General features: G+C 47.7%; 1 protein-coding gene across 7 annotated transcripts in view; it reads right to left on the bottom strand.

The window, feature by feature from the left end:
• The window catches only part of GSE1 (Gse1 coiled-coil protein), a 416,100-nt gene that overhangs the window by 1,077 nt on the left and 393,815 nt on the right, over positions 1 to 21,208 (bottom strand). For 5 of the 7 annotated variants that reach the window (XM_083165426.1, XM_083165424.1, XM_083165427.1 and 2 more), the window contains 14 exons: positions 20,369 to 20,587; positions 12,555 to 12,754; positions 11,051 to 11,226; positions 9,982 to 10,179; positions 9,699 to 9,890; positions 8,831 to 9,153; positions 8,388 to 8,718; positions 7,671 to 8,266; positions 7,088 to 7,200; positions 6,704 to 6,974; positions 6,094 to 6,201; positions 4,311 to 4,733; positions 2,159 to 2,440; positions 1,772 to 1,875 (listed from right to left, as the gene is read on the bottom strand). In XM_083165426.1, the coding sequence (XP_083021552.1) occupies positions 1,772 to 1,875; positions 2,159 to 2,440; positions 4,311 to 4,733; positions 6,094 to 6,201; positions 6,704 to 6,974; positions 7,088 to 7,200; positions 7,671 to 8,266; positions 8,388 to 8,718; positions 8,831 to 9,153; positions 9,699 to 9,890; positions 9,982 to 10,179; positions 11,051 to 11,226; positions 12,555 to 12,754; positions 20,369 to 20,587 (3,536 nt within the window). The remainder of the gene's footprint in view (positions 1 to 1,771; positions 1,876 to 2,158; positions 2,441 to 4,310; positions 4,734 to 6,093; positions 6,202 to 6,703; positions 6,975 to 7,087; positions 7,201 to 7,670; positions 8,267 to 8,387; positions 8,719 to 8,830; positions 9,154 to 9,698; positions 9,891 to 9,981; positions 10,180 to 11,050; positions 11,227 to 12,554; positions 12,755 to 20,368; positions 20,588 to 21,208) is intronic. The other 2 variants (XM_083165425.1, XM_083165430.1) reach the window with 1 other exon arrangement.

The raw sequence follows: 21,208 nt of genomic DNA on the forward strand, positions 1-21,208 counted from the left end.
CACCTGACATACATGTACTGAAAACTATTCTTCGATTTTAAATATGGTGGCAAAATACAAATCCTTCTACAGTCCATGGAGGCAAGTTTTAGCAGTACACATGGAGAGAAAAGAGTTTGTCCTTTGTTTTAGCCGTATAAAGCACATTCGCAAATATTCATGCAGCTGAAGGGGCGAGGAGAACTATCTGCAGTTCCTACCTACAGGGATCTCAGCATCTCAGGTCAAGCAGGAGATTGTTAGAGTGTGAGCAGTCACTGCAAGAGTGCCTGGGCACACAGTGACATGCATTGGCAGAGGATCTCCTATAAAGCAGCAGTGTACTTCCTACAGTTCCAAACATTATATTCATTGGAAATGACAGTTAATGCAGTTACAGGCAATTCTTACATGATTCATGCCTCTGTTATAAGATTGTTTGTATAATCCCATTATAACTAACATGCAGTGAGTCTACCTCGGGTAAGAAAGGGTTAAGCAATAGGGTGGAGACTACCACGGATAAGAACGGAGCCCGCTGCATATAGCGGCAACCCTCGCCATTTGACAGCTGCAGTGGCCATTTCCACCTCGCCTCAGGGACCATTGAATACTGAGGGCGGGCTTTTGGTGCAGCTGAGGTAAAGCCATAGTGTGGAATCTACCTCAGGTAAGCAAGGAATAAGCCATTAGGCGGTATTCAATGAGGCTGATTCGCCAGGTTTTTATGGCGATTTTGTGCTGTAAGGCGAGTTTCTGACTAAAACAGTGAATCACCCTATTCAATGACCAGATGGCGAATACATTTCAAGGTTTTTTTCGCCATGATTCACCGAGTAGCAATCGCTATCTTTTTATGGTGAAGTGGAAGGTGAACTTTTAAATTAAAGTGTTTTGTTTTTTACAATTGGTGTCAAAAAATCTGGAATTTTATTCTGAGGAGGGGCATGCTATTTTTATTCATGTGCTGTAAGCACATGAATATATATTTAATAAAAAAAAAATATATTTTTTTTACACAGAGCAGCCAGCAGGGGGCCGCTCATTAGATATTCATATATTCACTTCACCCGATCATTACATATTCATGATTGGGTGTAGTGAATATACGCGGTCCCCGGGAGGCAGCCTGTGCTGCCTGGCACCCGGGGAGCCCACCTCCCCCCCACAAAATTTCTGGGGCAGGCAGGGAGACTTCCATCTCCCTGCCTGCCACTGTCCTCAGGCTCCCTGCGGCGTTCGCCGCAGTAGCTCAAATTCGCCGGTCAGGGGCAGCGTGCCCCTGACTCGTTGAATACCAGGGCCGGCGAGGCTCTGGAACGCGGCGACCAGTGGCGAATGTGCAGCGAATCCTAAACAGGATTCGCTGCACATCGCCAAAATCCACATTGAATACCGCCCATAGTGTAGAGTCCATGTATAATGCATCTGTCAATATATTGACCATTGAAACTGTACAGTTTAGATAGGAAATGGTGTGGACACCTAGCACATGTAACAGAATTGGTTGTCTGACTCGCTGGGAACTAACGATGTCACTGCCCTGAGCAATAAAGGTCATTATGAGGAATAAAAATGTTTTCTTGGCAATTTTTTACACCTATTTTGACAAATTCAGTTGGCACTCAAATAGTTAATGCACAACACTTTCTGCATATGCCTCTCAATCCACTTTTGTTACCACATTTAGAAACCCTTTTCCTATAGTCTGTTGCCTGCCTGAGCTCTGGACATGTAACCACTTTCCCTCCCTGCTGCCTGAGAAGCAGATGATTGCAGTTCAGTCACTTACCGCCATGCGGTGTGACAGCTGTTCCGCCGTCAGACTCAGGTTATAGTGCCGAGCTTCTAGCCGCTTGCACTGCGTCTCCAGAACTTGCCGTTCAATGTTTTGTTCTGTGGAGTAATGAAAAGCCATGAGAAGGAAATTCAGTCGCAGTTTGTGAACATTTAGGGAAGAAAGATTGACGAACATGTGTCACAATAAAGAAACAATCGGCATTCCCTGCATTGACAGTAGCAGAGTTCTGAGCCAAGTTACTACTGGGTGATAACATACAGCATCATGCACGAAGCAAACTACAGTATATTAAAGATGACTTGTGAAAATTGCCGCTGGCATTACTCTAAAACTGGGAATCTGCATACACAACTCCGCTCTCCAAAATCTATTCCATACCTTCTAAGTGTTCATGGTAAGCTTCAAATATTGCCTCAATCCCTTGCCACTTGGGTCTGGGCGCTTCTTCTACGTCTTCCTCCTCCTCTTCCTCTGTCATCTCCTCCCCAGAGGTGGCTTCTTGTTGTGGCGGTACCCGTCCCACAGATGTATGGCCAGGGCCCTGTTGCCCGTTCTGGTGTGTAGATGGGGCTCTACTGGATTGCTGCAACTCAGGAATGTTATAGTGGACAGAGGCGTCTGGTTTGTGGTTTTGCTCTGCGCAGTGCAAGACGGACACTCCTGAGAAGAAAGAAGGCATTGATAGGGTGATTCTACCTACACAGGAGAGGCCTGAGAAAGCGGACTGAATACATTGCAGACCTCAGGGTCAGATTTGTTCTCAAGATCAGCAAGTTCCCATAATGTAAGGTAATATGGCTCATATGTTCTGTCTGATAAGTCCTAAGAATTGTGAACAAGGTTGTTCTAAGGCAGGGGTGTCCAAACTTTTTGCGACGAGGGCCAGATTTGGTGAAGTGTAAATGTGTGGGGGCCGACCATTCAGCCTGACATTGTTTGAATCATTAATCACATCAGAATGGTCCCCCACTCTGCCCCCATTCACTGTATGTTCCCCACTCTGCACCCATTCACTCTGTCCCCCAGCCTGCCCCCTTCTCTTAATGTCCATCAGTGCCTCCATTCATTGTATGCCCCCAAGCCTGACCCTCCTTCACTGTATGACTCCCATTCACTATGTACCCCACTCTGCCCCCATTCACTGTATATCCCCCAGCCTGACCCTCCTTCACTGCATGTCCCCCACTCTGCCCCCTCCCTTCTCTGTATGTTTCCCAGCCCCTTGTGTGAGCCAGAGGAAGGAGAGGCAAAGCAGGCACTGCAAGGACAGGAGATGCTTGGGCTCCAACTGCTGCCCTCCTCCGCTCTGCATGTTACGGGAGCAAGCTTCCCCCTTGATGCCCCCCCTCCCCAAACACTGCTGTCACTGTGATTGTGGAGTAGGGTGATATACGATTGCAGCACACATCTGACTGTGGCGGCCGGCACCTCCTCACTGCAGCAGACAGCAAGGTAAAGGCGCGCTCGCCGGGGCCCCACCTTTAGTGTCCTGTGCTGTGCTTCCCACATCTGCGGGCCGCTTGAAATGACAGCACGGGCCGCAATTGGCCCCCGGGCCTGACTTTGGACATGCCTGTTCTAAGGTAACTGTCTACAGGTCATCCTCCTGCTGGACACATTTATGTAATAAAAGATGCAGACTCGCACTTCAAGAAGACCCATGTATGCAAGAGCGCCAGGAGTGGGGAATGTTCAGCCTGCTTACACTGGTCTACAACTAATTCCATCACATGCATTACATTGGTCAGTACTCCTAAGAGAGCAGTGAATAAATTACATAGGAGAATCGCATCGCATGGCCCTTAAAATGGCCCATGCGATGAGATTTTCCTACGGTGCCGTACGTAAGAAACTTGGGTGCCGTGATAATACACAAGTACCCATTGGCCAACCCCTGCAGTGCATTACACTGTGTAGCTAACTAAAAATGAGGCCTTTTAATTATCCCGATGCTAAACACAATGTTCATTTGTAAGCGTCCACAAATTTCCAGGTGAAAGACAAATATGGCGTAAATGTAATCTGCAGTCAGTTATAAAGGGGGCAATGATTTAAAAGGTAAAACTTAGGCAGAATCAGCAATGCCTGCATCTCACAGACTATTACATGTACAATGAGAACAGTCCGGCTCATGTGACGGCAGAGGACAGGAAGCGACAGGACACTGACAGCGAGGGGATTTTTCAATTGTAGTGAATTAAAAATTCTGTTTCTTTTTCCAGATATAAATGATATTATTTATACCTGTTGGCCATTATTCTAGATTATTAGTGCTCCGGATCTGGTTAGCAGAATAACGTTTATATTGTTACAATCATTTTTGAATATAGCAGAGCAGATATAAATTTGGCCCTTCCTCCAGTTCAATATAGAAATCACTTGGCATGACTGGTTGGGAAGCTGCTGGGATGCAATGTATTAATATCCAAGTATCACAGAATAGCTGAGATCTGAACAGAGATATAACCTTATGTGACCCATACAACCGCATCCCACCACACAGAGGGTTCTCCTGGGAACACGGCCTCACCTTTGTGCTTCTGTAGGGCTTTCTGTGTGGACTGTAACACAGATTCATGGAACTGGTGAGCAAATTCCTCGGCCTTGAAAGGCTCCCAGGACTTGCTCCTGCCATTCAGGCTTTGGGCCGGCTGTATGGGGGGCTCTTTGGGTGGGTGTCCTCGCATAACGTTCAAGATGCTTAAACTCTTTTTAGCAGGTGCAGCCTCGCTCTGTCTCACTTTCTCAGTGCCCGATGAATTGCCAGGTGGAGTTGGTATTGGAATAGGCAAAGGGGGTACCCTGGTAGTATCCATCGGTTTTGGCTGCTCTTTGCGATTGAGTTCTGTAGGCTTTATGGGCTTAGATATGGAAACAGTGCTAGAAGTGGATGGGACGGGTGCTGGTGCATCAGGCGATGACTGCACTGCAATCGGATCTTCAGGGACTGGACCTGAAAACACATCCAACGGTTTAGAACTGGATATCTAGGTCTTCAACAAAACAGTATGAGCAGCATTATAACAAATCGGGTCTGTTTTACAGGAGGAACAGGATTACATTGCAGCGCTAGGTATGCGAGTGCAAACTGATATACATCTATTAGCATTACTTTTATGTTTCTAACTAAAAATCTAAACTAGCTGATGTTCCACCGGGTTTTGCTGAACATTTTACCCCCTTAGGTGTCGAACTGCAAAAAAATCCCAGCTTAGTTGCAAATAACTGTCAATTTTTTAGACCACCCATCAGGTCACATGTTCCCGGTCACCCTGTGAGTGATCAACAACTGTCACAATTTCCAGAGCACAATAGTGATGCATTATAAATCGCAGACAGATGTTCTGCCACATAACAAACAAAGCAACCAATTACAATGCCGATAGCTAAATGTATACACCAAAATGTTAATTTGGTATATGATGTGCTCTGCTCGGGCAATGGCATCACAGGTCATTCTGCTACTAATATATATAGATAAAAGTAAGGTGCGTAGGAGTAAAAAGGGCCAAAGTCTGGGTGCCCCAGTGGGGCAGGGAGGGAACATGCATTTTGCAGATCCCACTTGCAGACCTGGCTAATCCATGCAAGATAGAAATTCCTGTTTATCAATGGCCTGGGTCATGCTCCAAACGCACATGTGACAATATGACAACATACATGGCTGTGGTCAGGGCATAAGACTTCATGTGGCTAAATATTCACAGCCCTATTTGTAGCTGGGAGTGTACGGTCACTAGGTCGACAAGAGGAAGGTCGACATGCATGGGGTTGACCACTGAAGTTGTTGACACATGCATTATGCAGTCATTAGGTCAACATAGGGGTTTTCATTTTTAGCTGACATGTGCCGGCAGGCACAATTTCATACGCTTCCATCCACTAGGGCGTGGTGGGAGGTGGGAGAGTAGACTAGTGTGCCAAGCACAGCACGGCACCTTGCAGCCAGCCATGCGAGGGGATGCGGTGCACTTTTTTAGTGTCAACATTCGGTATACAGAAGTGAAAAACACCATGTCGACCTAATGACCCTGTCGACCTAACCCCATGTTGACCTTAATGCAAGTCGACCTTCCTATTGTCGAATCTATGACCTACACCCGATATGATCTAGCACTTTTGCAGTTTGGTAAATCAGTGAATTGAGGGATAGTTTCTACAACGTGGCGGCGTGTCGACTAATTTATACACCAGCTGCTTCACCATGTCGAAACACATATACGGACTTCTCTCTTCTCCGAGAGAGCCACCGTTGGTTATCATTTGCTGGCCTGCAATAAAGCGCTACAGTGCGGTGCCCCAGGATGCCTCACCTGTGGGTATAGGAGGGGACGTAGCCACCAATGGTGGAGTCTTCACTGCCTCGGAGACCGCATTCCTCTGCTTAATGGCTTGCAGCATTTCAACCAACTTCTCCTTATCTGCCAATAGTCAGGATCACATGTTACATGGAAGCATAAAGTAATACTAGTACATGATGTAACTCCCCCTCTTACAGACAATGGCGGAGTGACAATTTGCAGAGGAACATGCACATAGCTACTCAAACATTACACCGAATGAATATCTATGACCCATATTCCAGTTACAAAATGTCAGGACAAATGGAAATAGGTAAAACACATACTATAGGGATAAACCTGGTTAAACGGGAAACTCCTATTACTGGGACTAATTGTGTGTTTGGTGATGTAGGCACCTCTATAAGTGACACAAGTACTGGATGATCCTGCATAAGGGAGACACCGGATAAGTGTAGTCTTTCTTTAAGAGAGGCTAAACAGGTCATGCTTTCAGATGCCATTTAACTAGGTTCCACTGTATATATACATATACAGATATATGGCAGCAAGCAGTAGGCAACTTCAATGTAAGAACGATTACGTGCTGTTTAGTAAATCAGCGCATAGCGTGAGATCTCACCTCTCCTCCGTTCTGCGCTGACATGAGACAGATCGAAGAATGTCAGGAATTTCTTCTTCTCTTCCAGATTGGGGCTGTTATTGAGCTCATCTGGACTGAACCGTGTGGAGAGAGGGGAGGGTGGGGATGGGGTCTGCCTTTTGTTTTGTATTGTGGGAGGGGACGGGCTTCGTTCCCGTAACATCCGCCGTCGCTTCCTGCGCTTCTGTTGCAGGAGCCGCTCTTTTTCTTGTTGCGTCGTGAGTCCAAACATCTGAAGGAACTCCACTTTCTGTTAAAGAGATAAATGATGAATGTTATTCGCAGGCCAACAGAGAAATACGCTTTCTGGTTAGTACCGTATAATACAGCTGCTGGCCTCCTCAGCTGGAGAAGACTTCCTACCTCAGAGGATGTATCCAGCTTGAGTGGAGGCTGCTCGGACACCCGGCGGAGATGGGCTCTTACTTCCTCCTCATCGCTTTCATCATAGGAGTCGTCTAGATCATAGTAATAACCTGAGAGGAAGGGGGATAGAAGTAATTCAGCTGCGGACTCGTGTGTTGTCCAATAACAGAAGAACCAGTAAGCAGAAGGAATAAGACTGGGGTAATGGCATAAACTGGAGTGATGCTGATCTTCAATGATATATCGCCTACAATGCTCAATGTGAGGTCGGAACAAATGCCCGTCACTCCAATGTGTACCCAACCTTTATACTGACAGTGATGTGTAGCCCACAATGGAAAACAACTCTTAATTCAGGCAGGGATCAGTAATTCTTGGCTGAGGAACGTCAGTAGAGTCACAGTCATGTCATAGACACCAGTCCATCAAGTTCAACCTATATTGGACCTCCATGTCACCATTAAGTTTGTTCCCTGCTACAGTCACTCCATGTAAACACCTCAGGTGCAGAACACAATCACAACTTAATGACACATATACATCTAGATGGATCCGGTTGGCCGAGCCGACCTCTGCTTACCCTTCTCACGGGCTTCTTTCCGCCGCCGCTCTTCGAGGTCCAGTTTACTGACCAGCCTCCGATGCTGCTGTAGGAACTCATCGTACACATACATTGGGTCTCTAATCCTTGTAGGGGGTGGACGGTGTGACAGGCTGGGCTTGTGCAGCAGGGTGATCTCCGCTGTGTGGCCGGCCTGCTGGAGGGAACTCCTTTGTTGGTTTAGGAAAGTCTGTGTTGACTTTTCAAGTTCAGCGAGGAAAGGGGCATGGGAATAACCAGTATGCTCCAATGTGGAGGATTCGCGAATGGGCTGGTACTTTTCCATCTGTTCCCTTCTCCATGCTAAGTCTTCCTCCTCTTGTTGCTGCTTTTCAAAGCAGTATGGGCGTTCTACTTTCACGGAGGGCAAGACTTGTCTATGGTCATAAATAGGAGTGGTGTGGTTGTGAATGGTGGCGGGTTCTTGGCTTCGACGAGACTCGGAAGAGCTCTCCATGAGTGACACAGGGTTCCAGAGTGATGTGGGAGCAGAATGCTGTTGGGGCTTGGGAGAAATGAGGGGTGGTGGTCCTCCAAAATGTTGCACGTTACCCTCATTACGGTTGGAAATAGTCCTACAGTTTCAGGATAGAAAAGGGGGGGGGGGGGTTCGTTCAATGAGTGGATTCATACTACACAGCACCAATGTAATGCGCATCCACTACTCCAGCTCAAAATGCTGCATCATGGGCTCACCTGATGTTATCTGGTCTTGTCTCAGGCTCTGGTTGATTAATAGGACGCCCAGTAATGTCCAGCTGCTGTTCTAGCACCTGCTGACGGAATTCTGACACTTGGTACTGCCGATCCTCCTTCTCCTGCCTTAGACGTCTTTGTCGAGCCAACCACTTCTCCTCTTCCTGTGTCCTCTGGGCTAGAAGAGCGGCTGCCGTCGTACCACTTGGTGGCGGGAAGGCGGCATGGCTGGAGATCAGGCTGGGTACAGAATGGTGGGTCGGCAGCGGGGGCTGGTGCATTGGGTGTTGGACTGGCTTGGCAGCCTGTACAGGTGATTCTTTCACCTTCTCTGTAAGGAAGGGAATATTCAATTAAACAGGTGAATTTTTATCACAATAGATCGCTTCCAGCACATAACCATAACCAATAGTCTATGCTATATAGATGTTGCATAGACTTACCCGGTCTGCTGGGTGCAGGCTGCTCGGTGGGCTTCACGCGCTCTTCCTGGTGGCTGCGGTGCGGATGGCCCTCTGACTCTATGAGATACTGGCTCTCTATGCTTTTCATGAGGCTGGCCTCTTTTTCTCGTGTGCGCTCTCTTTGCCTTTCAAGTTCACGCTCCCGCTCCCTCTCCCTCTCTCGTTCCTTCTCTCTTTCCATTTCCTTTTTCTCGCGTTCTCGCTCTCGTTCCCTCTCTTTCTCCCGTTCTCGGTCAGCTTCTCTTTCTTTTTCTCGTTCTCGCTCCCTTTCCCGCTGCCTAAGCTCCTCGTCCATTTGAAGTCTAGGGGAACAATAAAAGTGTGGTAGATTTAATGTGGGTAATGTGAGTCTTTAAGGGATACATTTGGCAAACATGTAGATAAGATTGTATGTACTAAGGGCCTGATTCAGAGATGGACGCTATTGCGCAGTTGCATGAAGTGGATGGGCAATAATTATCGGGAGAGACCGCATTAGATCACCCTCAGGGACAATGAAGAGACATTGGCTTTGGTACACCCAGAAAATGGACCAACACGCCAATTTCTGAAACTGTATTCGTCACCGTGCCAAACATGGCTGTGGCTTAGGGGGCAGTGCGACTGTCATCGCAGAGACAGATCTGCATATGCGCAGTGCACTGGAGATGTACGGAAGCCAACCAGTTTGTGTTCATCTCTGAATTGGGCCTAAGGGTCTTGAGATTTTTGCCTCAGGCAATCCACGGACACCGCTGATGCAAAGGATTACACACACTGAGAACAACATGGATAGGTTCTTGAACACAAAAAGAATCTGGGCATGAACTTGGCTATATTGTGCTGTGCACATGTAAACCCACATTACCTCTCAGCTGCCAGGCTGGAGATGCGCTCGGATTGCAGTGCGGACAGTGACGAATGAGAAAGATCTGTTGGGTACCGGACTCCAGATAGATGCAGGTGCATAGCTGAGGGGTGCATAGGAGGAAGGGATCCAGGGTTATGGAGGGGATAGAACGGGGACCTCAGTGCTGACAAACAATATGAATCCTCCATCCTGCAAAGACAACAAAGGCATTTGTAAGAGTCGTCCCCTACAGAGAGAAACGCATTCCGCCCCACAGAGAGAGACCCATTCCGCCACTTACCTGAAAGCTGGGTGGGGGAAGGCGTGGTGGGCTAGGTAACTGTTGTGATAGTATGCTGCTGCTGTAGTTGGGTCCAAACCCATGTGGGGAAGAGAGGGCATGCGGAGGTCCTCAGCGGTGTGGTATGGACGGAAGCTGCGTAGGTATTCTTCTGTAACTGCACTTGGAGGGACCACGTGGTGCATAGGCCTCTGCAGGCTGCAATAGAACATGTTCCGTTAATCCAACAAAACACCTCAGCATCACCCCCAAAGACCGTGGCTACCCAGCTCATGCACCTATTAGGTTTATACTGGAGGTACAGCTTACAGAAGGACTGGTTGATAAACCCTGATAAGCCCTAAAGTAGATCTATTCTTCAGGGTGGTACCCTCAGACGAGCATCCATAGGTTATGATGGTATGTGGCATTCTAGCGGTCAGGTCACCTACATGACTGCCATCAAAACACTGCACTTAGAGAGATCAGGATGCAAACACCAGAATACAGCTGCCACCCCAAACAAGTATGCTGGGGCACGTTAGGGTCAGGCTGGGGCATGTTAGGGTCAGGCTGGGGATGGGGGGGCAGGTTTAGGAACTGGTGTGGGGACTAGGCTGCTGGAGGAGGGAGGTTAGGATGCGGGGAGTGGAGGTTAGAGTTAGGCACTTATAAGGGGGTTGGAGGTTAGGTTTCGGCTACAGCAAGGATGGGGAACTTTTGGTTCTCCAGCTGTTGTTGAAATACACATCCCAGAATGCTTTGCTACATACAGTTTTGGCCAAATAGCAAAACTGTAGCAGTGCATGCTGTGTAGTTCAGCAACAAGTGGAGGGCCGAAGGTTCCCCATCCCTTGGCTACTGGGTAGGAGGGTTAGGCTGCTGTAGGGAGAGGATTAGATTAGGATGCCTATGGAGCCCATGTATTGGGATGTCGTGGTCGCTCATCACCGGCATCACTATCGTATATATGTAAACCATTTGGCACTCTCAGACATTGCCACTCTCGGCAGCCTGATGAACCATTCAGACTGCTGTCTTTTAGAAGATTTCCCCCAGAGACAGCGAACTCACAGCGGAGCCAACTCACTTTAAGGGCTGGAAGCGGGAATCTTGTACAACGGAGTTTGGTGGGATGGCAAAGGCGTATGCGCTCCCCAGCAGGTGAGAGGGCACGGAGGAAGCGCCAGTCTTTTCGGAGGACAGCTGAGATTCCGCTATGAGACGCTCTCGGCTGATACTGTTCGTCCGGGAGGAATTATCTGGCTGTTAGGGAAGATAAGGGAGATACCAGCATGTTACAGTGTCGTCCAATGGACTGCTCAGTGCTTCCACCTAGCTGTCTGTGCCTGGGGCATTTACATCACCGGGGAGTGTTTCTCAGCAGACCTATTAGCTGACGGCTTGTGATTAATTAGTAATATACCTAGAAAATGTAACCTGTATATTTGTCTTACAGACGTTCTGACTCTTACACCTGCTATAGTGACCCTGGTCACCGCCACGTGGGGTACTGCAATGGGAACATATCTGAAGGCAGAGGAGCTTAGAAGGGAGTATGGCAGAAGGGACTAGCTGGTGGCAGAATAAAGTGCTGTACACTTGTACACGGGCCCTAAGCAACACAGCTCTCTGAGGCCCTTTTAGAGGGATGGATGGGTTGTAATGGGTTAGATGGACCAGAGAATGAGGCAGCCGCACAGCAGAGATCTTCTTGTTTGCTGAGCTGGTAAGATGCAGCAAAATGTCAGAGAACATCAGCAGCACAAAGCCAGAGGAGCGTGACTGTACGTAGTAGTCAGGGCCTGTATAATACACTCTGCCGCTGTATATACATCATACACATTCAGCTGCTGCCGGAGGAATAGTTTTCAGGTCAAGTGTCTACATCTGCACATAAACCATCACAGCAGCAGCAGTACAGGCCGGGCGTCCGGTAACATGCATTTACTTCATTGGAATTAGGGGGGCTGACTTGCTGGGAGTCCGTCCTATCTTCCGCCAGACACATCAGCCATAATTAATTGAAAGAGATGGGGCCCCGTTGATTAGAATTCTTAATGAGCAGCAACATCTGTTCCCGTTACAGGCTCTTGTGTGTCTCCTCTCCGCGCATGCTGCCCCCCCTCCCTGTCCCTTCCTATACTCCCTGCTGGGGGAACATTCAGCTGCCTCTGAACTGTGACCTGCCCCTGGCTATCAGGCACAGGGGAGAGCTCAGGGAGACATTATGGCTAAATATAATATAGTGTATACAACATTGGCTATGGCATGTTCTTTGAGGCAAGGCAGAGAGACCGGCGGAGGTTGTAAGGTGCATATAAAACACGGCTTCTATATGCAGAGGTAGAACCTGCAGCCCACATTGAAGCACAACAGCATTTTCTTTAATGTAACGCACTGGGTCTCCCAATGGGATAAAGCACTAATCTAAGCAAACAACAGTCTATTGGCAGGTTCCATTATCAGCTGCCTAGTAAATGTTATCTACATGAGATCCTTTCACCTATTTCCTATTCTTTCTGCTTATGGGTTGGACACTTGCTGGGTATATGTAAGAAGGATTACGTCATATGATCATCCTGTGTTATTACCTGCCGGGCCTCGCTCCGCCACACTCCGTTCACCGTTTTGGTTGGAGCAATGGTCACCACGGGTGGGGTGTTGGGGACACTGTGAGCCGTCGGGGGCACTATGATCGGCCCCATGGGACCCCTTTTGGGAGTGCTGGCAGGAGAACTGTGGTTTGTGGCAGGTGAGGAGACTGGGGAAGACTCGCTGCTTATTGATGATCCTGAAAGACAAGACAATACAGAAATGCATTACTACTACTTCTGCCCCAGGGTTACACCAGCACCTGTACTGTACATAGGGGGAGCCCAGAGCTGAGCAGCTACTGATGTACACACACATACAGCGAGTAACACACTCCCACAATATGCTGCAGATACACAGGGGCCACACCAAAGTGTTATACCATTAGTCACAGGATATCAGATATCAAGATATATAACAGTCAAATAAAAGCATCTATACGTCCTTGTTAAGGGGATTCCCCAAACTACTAATTGTGGTTACCCATCATGCAGCTCATTTTGGTGGCCATTCAATTCCATTTTTTATTTGAGAGTTCTAATGAGCTAAACCCGTCTACAATACTGCCTGCCGCAAGCACTTTTCACACTTTTGGCCCCCTCCCCAAAAGCTATTCACTCCCAAACACAGTTAAATTCCTCTGTCAGACGCCATCTAGTGGCACCGCAGGGTGAAGCGGTACTTGTGTATTTTGGCGGCGCCCGATTTGTGCATCGTACGATGATTGTATCGCATCGCATGCCATGTACCCGATGGCATGCGATGCGATTTTGACCCCGTATACGATGAAAAATCGTATAAGCACCCTAATGGGTGCTTACAGTGTTAAATGCACCCCCACGCCACCCCCCCACTATAAACGTGAACCCGAAGCATGGCGAGCGGCGGCGGTACGCGTCCTACGACCTTTTCATACCCCCACTATCCACGTCGGCGTGGAGTTGAGAATAGATTAGTGTGGCGAGCGCAGCGAGCCACCGAGCCCGAAGCGTGGCGAGCCCCGCGAGGGGACGCGGATACCTTCACAGGTAAACGCGTCCCTTCGCGGGCTTCACATGTATCCGCGTTCGCTCGCCACGCTTCGGGCTCGGTGGCTCGCCACACTAATCTATTCTCAACTCCACGCCGACGTGGATAGTGGGGGTATGAAAAGGCCGTAGGACGCGTACCGCCGCCACTCGCCACGCTTCGGGTTCACGTTTATAGTGGGGGGGTGGCGTGGGGGTGCATTTAACATTGTAAGCACCCATTAGGGTTCTTATACAATGTTTAATCGCATCGCATCGTATGGCATTGTAGGCCATGTACGATGGCATACAATTTGAAAATTGTATGCCATCGTACACTAACCACCGAAATCGCATCGCATACATTATGGTATGCAATGCGATGGGCGCCGCCAAAATACACAAGTACCGGTGAAGCAATTGAATTGCCCCATTGTGAACCACTGGCACGCTGTTCAAATGCAATGAAGACCGCAAGATGGCACGGACCAATAGTGCCAGGCGCGCGACGATCCTCTAATACTACTATATATAGCAATTACCAGTTATTGATACATATTTTTCAGAGCTTAAAGAGCATATTTGAACATTCACATCAGTCCCTGCCCCAGTGGAGCTTACAATCTATATTCCCTACCACATGTACATGCACACACAGACATTCTAGGGTTAATTTTCATTGGGAGCCAATTAGCCAACCAGTATATTTTTAAAATGTGGGAGGAACCGAAGTACTCTGAGGAAACCCTCCAAGCACAGGGAGAATGTACAAACTCTGCACAGTTAGGGCCATGGTGGCAATGGAACCCTGTGAGGCTAACCATTACACTGTCTGTGCTGCCAATATATAATGGGTGTGAATATGTAGCCCTGCAGCTGCCTGTACAGGAGCACATCCAGGATCTCAGTATGAAGATGAATCATCAATTAGGGGCACACAATAGCAAATCATAGTCATTGGCCGTACAGATCTTCTGTAGGATTCAGCATGATTATCATATTGGGGTGACCTGTAAGCACAGGAGTCCTAGCCTGTGTGGGAACCTGCTACAGTAGCACACATGAACCACACTGGGTTTTATATTAGGATCTTGTGTTTCAATGCATGGCTGCGAGTTGCACTGCAGATATCCAGGATATTAGATACTAAGATGGCTGAATGGATAAGATCTTGGTTGCAGGATAGAACAGAGCATTGTAGTAAATGGAGAGAAGTCACAGGAGGGTAATGTTACCAGTGGCGTGCCCCAGGGATATGTACTAGGACCAGTGCTTTTTAATATCTTTATTGCTGACAATGTACATGGTACTAAAGGGAGGGTATGCCTTTTTTGCAGATGACACAAATGGTATACAACATGGTAGACACACCAAGGGGGGTAACACAAATACATGATGATCTAGGTAGACTAGAGGAATGGGCAAGAGCAGAACTACTACAGATTAATGCCAAATAATGCACTTGGCTCCGCAAAATCAAATCTGAGGAAAAATGACCTCACAGAGAGGGTAGTGGGCAAGTGGCATAGCCTCCCATCAAAGGTGGTAAAGGCGGAGACTGATGAACAATTTAAACATACATGGGATATCCCTCAAATAGGTCTTATAGGTAACAATACAGTGAAAAAAGGGACAGACTAGATGGGCTGAATGGTTCTTATCTGCCGTCACGTTCTAGGATATCACAATGCTCTTCGTCATCCAACGCCACTACTTATACCTGTATAGTGTCGTATGCAATGGACCTCCTAGTTGTCCATCTATAGACTATGTAGTCACCAAGCTACGCATCTTTCTCTACACGTACAATCACACAAGTAGGAACTGAAGGATATAAAGCTTCTGGTGAAGCAAATATCAGCGGCGTACCAGGGGCGTATTAGGGGACCGCATCCCCCCCTCAACTACGGACACCTGGAGTTTGCCTACCTGGAATCTAGCGCTGCATTCTGGAAACCAGACACTGCTAGGAGATCTGAGTAGGTGGGAGAAGAAAGGCCACCAGAGTAGGATCGCCGATAAGAGAAGCATCGAGAGACGAGGCTCACCCTATTAGCCAGCGGAGGAAGGGTCTGCTTATTACAGTACTGAGCAGCAGATAAGGTTCAGGGGAGCGATTGAAGTGTATCTTGTTAACGGAAGGCCAGGAACAATTAGGAATGTAATCCTTTCTGAGCTAGGGAGCCGTCCCTGACCGCTCAAAATCAATAGCCTCCCAACAAGTCAGGCAATTAACAGCTCCGCAGTATCCTGCATTCGCAGTGCAGCTTTAAATAGGCGACAGTGTGATCATTGTAATTAACTGCTGGCATTCTAGGAAGCCTTGCTCAATAAAATTAATTGGGATTAGAGTTGGAGCCCTAGTGTGGTTGTTGTCAGCCTTGTTGTGTGCCCCCTGCCTTACCCTCAATGATCGCTGTGTGTGTGTGTGTGTGTGTGTGTCCGACCCGGGGAAGGTGTGCAATTAGCAGCTCTGCCTCACCTAAGCCTTCAGCCATAGAATACAGGACCATAGATGGCAGAGGGAGGCTGATTGTAGCAGGTATCCCCCCAAACAACAGATCATCTCTGTACAGATCAGAACCGAGCAAGGTCACAGTTGCAGGGTTATGGAAAGCCTCAAAGTATGAAAATATCTATTTACCAGAGATGGGAAGAACGCGACAGACACAAGCGTTTAGTCAGAAAGAGAACAATGACCGAGGCTGTGTGGCTTCAAGGATGAGACAAATGGGCAATTGAATGGGTCCAGAGAGAATACAAAGGGCTGACTTGTGTGCTTTTCTCTTACTACTGATCTCAACACTGGCCCAAATCGCTGGATACCCAGAAGCCTGCCAAGGAAATGGCGTTGCCAGATGTGACTGCTCCTGAAATGGAGATGCTGATTGCTACACATTAGACCAGAATAGCAGGGTGAACGGACGGTGTATGAGCAGGTAGCGGCCACCGACCAGCATCTACATGATATATACAACTGTGAATGAGTTGCTGGCTACCAAAAGTAAGTTCAGGTTGTGCAAAGTGTCCTGCAAGTGAGGACCCGGAACCTAGCTGAGGGAGAATTACCTTATGACATAGCTCAGAAACATCCCCACTGACACCAGGCATGGACAGGAACCCCTTAGTGCTGTGCAGGAGATCCCAGCAGCCATTGGCCGCCGTTATGCCGCACAGATGTGTGTGGCCCCTCTGGAGCAGAGAGAGAGGATTATTACATTTGCTGCACTTGGGTGAAAGTAATCACGGTAGGGAAAGTGGAATTTATCAGATATTGGCTCCTTTTGTACAGCAGATAGTTTGACTAGGCCACCAAGAGAAATCCCTGTCTGTACTCCAAAGTAATCCACAAATTACATAGTCTAACATATAGCAATCCGTCAATGTGGTCTGGTCACAGTGCTGTACCCTTCTACAGTAGTAGTCTATGTTGCCTTGGGATACAATTGCATCATGGGAGCAGCTTTATATTCAAAATATAAATGCAAACTGCTGTCAGATAATATATAGACATGACTGCGAAGCACAGATTAGAGGCAGCAGGAGATATATCACAATTGCATACTATAAAAGCAACATGTAAAATGTGAAATCATCCTGGCGGGATGTACTGGGCTCAGCACAGCGGCTGTGCACAGGCAGCGACCACCTCCCCAGCCTATCACATGATTACACAATACTCATATCTACATCGTCCAGCTCTAGGAAGTGGAATGATGCGGTATAAGACACAAAGCCAGGGTCCTCCCTGGTGTTTCCCGGAGTTCTCAAAGTACCAGCTGCCCAACAGTCATCCAGACTTAGTGTCTGCAGTGGCGTCTACCATGCGCACTGCGCAAAATGACAACACTGACGAGTATGACAGCAGCCACTAAATAATACAAATAGGACTGATCTGTGCAGACTTGTACAAAAATACAACAAAGGGGAACTAAATTATTTATAAACAGTTTATTTTCATTATAATGCCTAAACAATGGGTTCAATCCTATTGTCCGCGATAATGTGACGGGCGCGAGTCATGGCGGCAGAGACTGCGCTATATGGAGGCCTAGATTCGCACAAAAGTGCTCGCTGCCTCGTAGGATTCTGAACACTTTTGTGCAAAGTTGGGCCGTTATCAGTCGCAGGGTGCAAATTGGGGGCTGGTGCGAAAACACTGTGGCAATGACAACCGCACTCGTCCTGTACACTATGAGTGACCCCTAAGTGTACATATTTAAGGGACGGTTAGCAGTATTTCTTACATGCGGTTCTGGTATGATCTGTAAGGATTCCCCTGGCAAGATAAGAGCTGAGCGGTGGGGCATGGAAGGAGAACGCAGCACACTGACAGCCATGCTGAGTATCTGTGACGTAGACACTTGTGATCTGTACCAGATCGTCAACACCAGTAGCACATATCCAGTGCCAGCTGCAGAATTAGAATGGATTTAGCTGCACCCCTCCTCCTTAGTATGCTACAGCGTCGCCCAGCCCTGCTCACATCATACTAAATGGGGCACTTATGAGATTAATGTACTCTGCAAACGACCGGTAATTTCTACCTTAATTATGAAATTAATTTGCTGCTGTTAAATTCTCCTCCTTCACTGTGAAAACAGGCTGTCAGTTCATACAGCGGCGCCAGCACCCAAGCAAGGGGGAGCGCAAGGACGCCAGTGCAGCCCCTTCATGTAACCAGGGCAAGGCCGGGTGCTCGCACAGGGCTGCAGAATGAAGAACAAGTAGATGCAAAACAAGGGACACCTGTAGCCAGGCAGTACGGCAAACACAGGAGATCAAACACGGCGCAACAATGGCAGCGAGAACAGGTGCAGCCAGACGGGGGACAGAACAAAGGGGGATTAGGGGAGGACATAGCATATAGAGACACACATAGGAAACAGGAGGAGGAGGAGGTGTATGCACACATTTACATCACATGTCACTGCCACACTTCTCACACAGGACTGATACTGACGTTTGTGACCTGGGGGCACCGTACAATTCACCAACTGTGCACAGCAGCTGCCAAATACATTCAGTGTCTGTTATTATGTGCAGGCAGGTGACATGGCTGTGTATTGCTGCCCACTTATTCATACCTCAGTGCCAAACAGAGGCCATGCAAGTCCCGGCACACATACCCAGGATGCAGCCCACTAGGAATGACCTATACAGGACGAGTATGTTACTAGCTAATCCCAAGTTATCTATATCCAGAATGGGACAGCGGTAAGCAGTCATCTACGCGTTGGTGCAGCGCAATAAGGGACGCCATACATTGTACAGGCGTCATAGAACTCTACATTATATACCGCAGCTGTTCTAATACACGGCTCCCTCTTTATAACACCACCAGGTACATTTATTGCCAGTTATAACCTGCCTTTATTTCTGTAAGAAAGTAACGTTCTGGGAAAACCGTGTGACACAACAGGGTATCAGGGCTGGAGACCATGGCAAATGCGATGATCACAAAACTGATGACATGCACAGGGAACGTCACTAACAACCCAACGTGCCCTTCTAGTACGGTCTCTGGAACACTAACAAGAAACCGACATGAAGTAACCTCTCCACAGAGACCACGGAACAAAAGGGAGTGTGCAGCCAAGATTCCCCAAGCAGCGATCCGCTATTTATAGAACAGAGAAAAGGTAAAACAGCCGGCTCACAACATTGCCACTGAAGAAAGTCTTGTGTGTTTCATTTTATTTTTTTCCCATCAGACACCATAATAGCGGCATGCGTCTGCTGTGCTCTGACAGCGGGATATGGGAGAAGTGCCTCCATGTTATACGGACTGGACTTACACCACCTTTCAGAAGTGTGGCATCATTGTATCAGACCATGTGACCTTTTCCTTATGGTCTGAAACAAAGCACTTGTGAATGTATTTTTAGGTTTATTTATTGCGTTTGTTTTGAATGACAGCGTCAAACTGATTATTATCTATTGTACGGTATCTCCTACTACATTTTGGCACAGGCATCACAACAAAACACTAAAGACTGGAGCACACTTAGCCCTTAATATTAGAAGACACATGTAAACACTGTATTTCAACCATAAGGCAGTAGAAAAATAAAAAATGGCTTGTGAATGATTTTTCAGACCGCCTAGTACTTCTTTTTCTGCCCTTCAGTATTTTCTTGGTAACGGATGTTGATACGCAGTAGAACGGTGACAAGGGCCCCCGTAGTTGCTAACTGTGCAGACAGAAACCACAGTAACCAATATCTCAGCTGACAGAACCTTCAGGGAGAGATGTATTTCACTGCCAAGCTGAAGGTCTGGGAGAGGAAGGGATCGATCTTCACATTGCAATTCCAGGAAATGACTGTTTGCACAAAATACATGCCCACAGTGGCAAATAATCAGGGCTGCCACATTGGTACTAGCCAGTGATCGCCAACCTCTTATACCCCTTCCACGCAGCACCTATAATCACCCCATTGCAGAGTCAAGGTTCACTGTGAATGCAGCAAACTGCATAACCTGGGTTGATCAACCCGCCAATTTAACCAGAGTTATAAAAAGGGTTAAACATAGGTCACCCTGTGTATAATGGGTGACCCAGGTGCTGGGTCCAACCAGATGTAAAAAAAGGTATTACTGACCATCACTGACTGCAGAACACACACCCTGAATCTGTTTTGTATGTGATCTACAGGAGTCGATACCTAACCTGTAACCTATTCAGTAACCCATGATTTGCATGCAGTAATGACTCAAGTCAATGGAGGAGAAGCTCCCACGCCCCCCCTCCAAACCCAACCACATGGGATGCATACAATGACATGACACAGGATCCAGCTTACCTCTTGGCTCCTCGGCCTGTTTTGCAAGTTTACGCAGCGCGGCAGCAAAGCTGGAGGAGGGTGCGGACTGGACTGATAACGCGCTGCTGGCCGCCGGGCTGCCATTGGGTACCAGGGAGCCATTGATAGGGGAGGGAGTGAGGGGGCTGACTGTGGCCGTGGTCCGGGTGGCTGTAGAAAGCATTCCTATTGAAGGTGACTTGGGCTCATGGTTCATGCCTGGAACAAGGGAGAAAAAAAAAATATAAAAAGGAAAATAAAACTACTGGTTGAACACATATCACAGAAGGTAGGCTTTACAAACCACAGTGGGAGTACGCTTGGAGGACCCGTGGCATTCAGAGGCCCAATAAACCACCATGGTCCTGGCCATCGTCATGCCACAGTTCCCAGTCTCACTTATCCATTGAAAACAGAATCATTCACATAGTTTATAGCTAAAATTATCATTACTACATAAAGTCCTTCAGCCCATTAGTGGTGATCTACACAGCAAGGCTCACAGTCTAATGGTGATCTACACAGCAAGGCTCACAGTATAATGGTGATCTACACAGCAAGGCTCACAATCTAATGGTGATCTACACAGCAAGGCTCACAGTCTAATGGTAATATACGCAGCAAGGCTCACAGTCCAATGGTAATATACGCAGCAAGGCTCACAGTATAATGGTGATATACACAGCAAGGCTCACAGTCCAATGGTAATATACGCAGCAAGGCTCACAGTCCAATGGTGATCTACACAGCAAGGCTCACAGTATAATGGTGATATACACAGCAAGGCTCACAGTCCAATGGTAATATACGCAGCAAGGCTCACAGTCCAATGGTAATATA

This window comes from Crinia signifera, chromosome 11, assembly GCF_055691185.1.
Source record: "Crinia signifera chromosome 11, ASM5569118v1, whole genome shotgun sequence".
Classification (NCBI taxonomy): domain Eukaryota; kingdom Metazoa; phylum Chordata; class Amphibia; order Anura; family Myobatrachidae; genus Crinia; species Crinia signifera.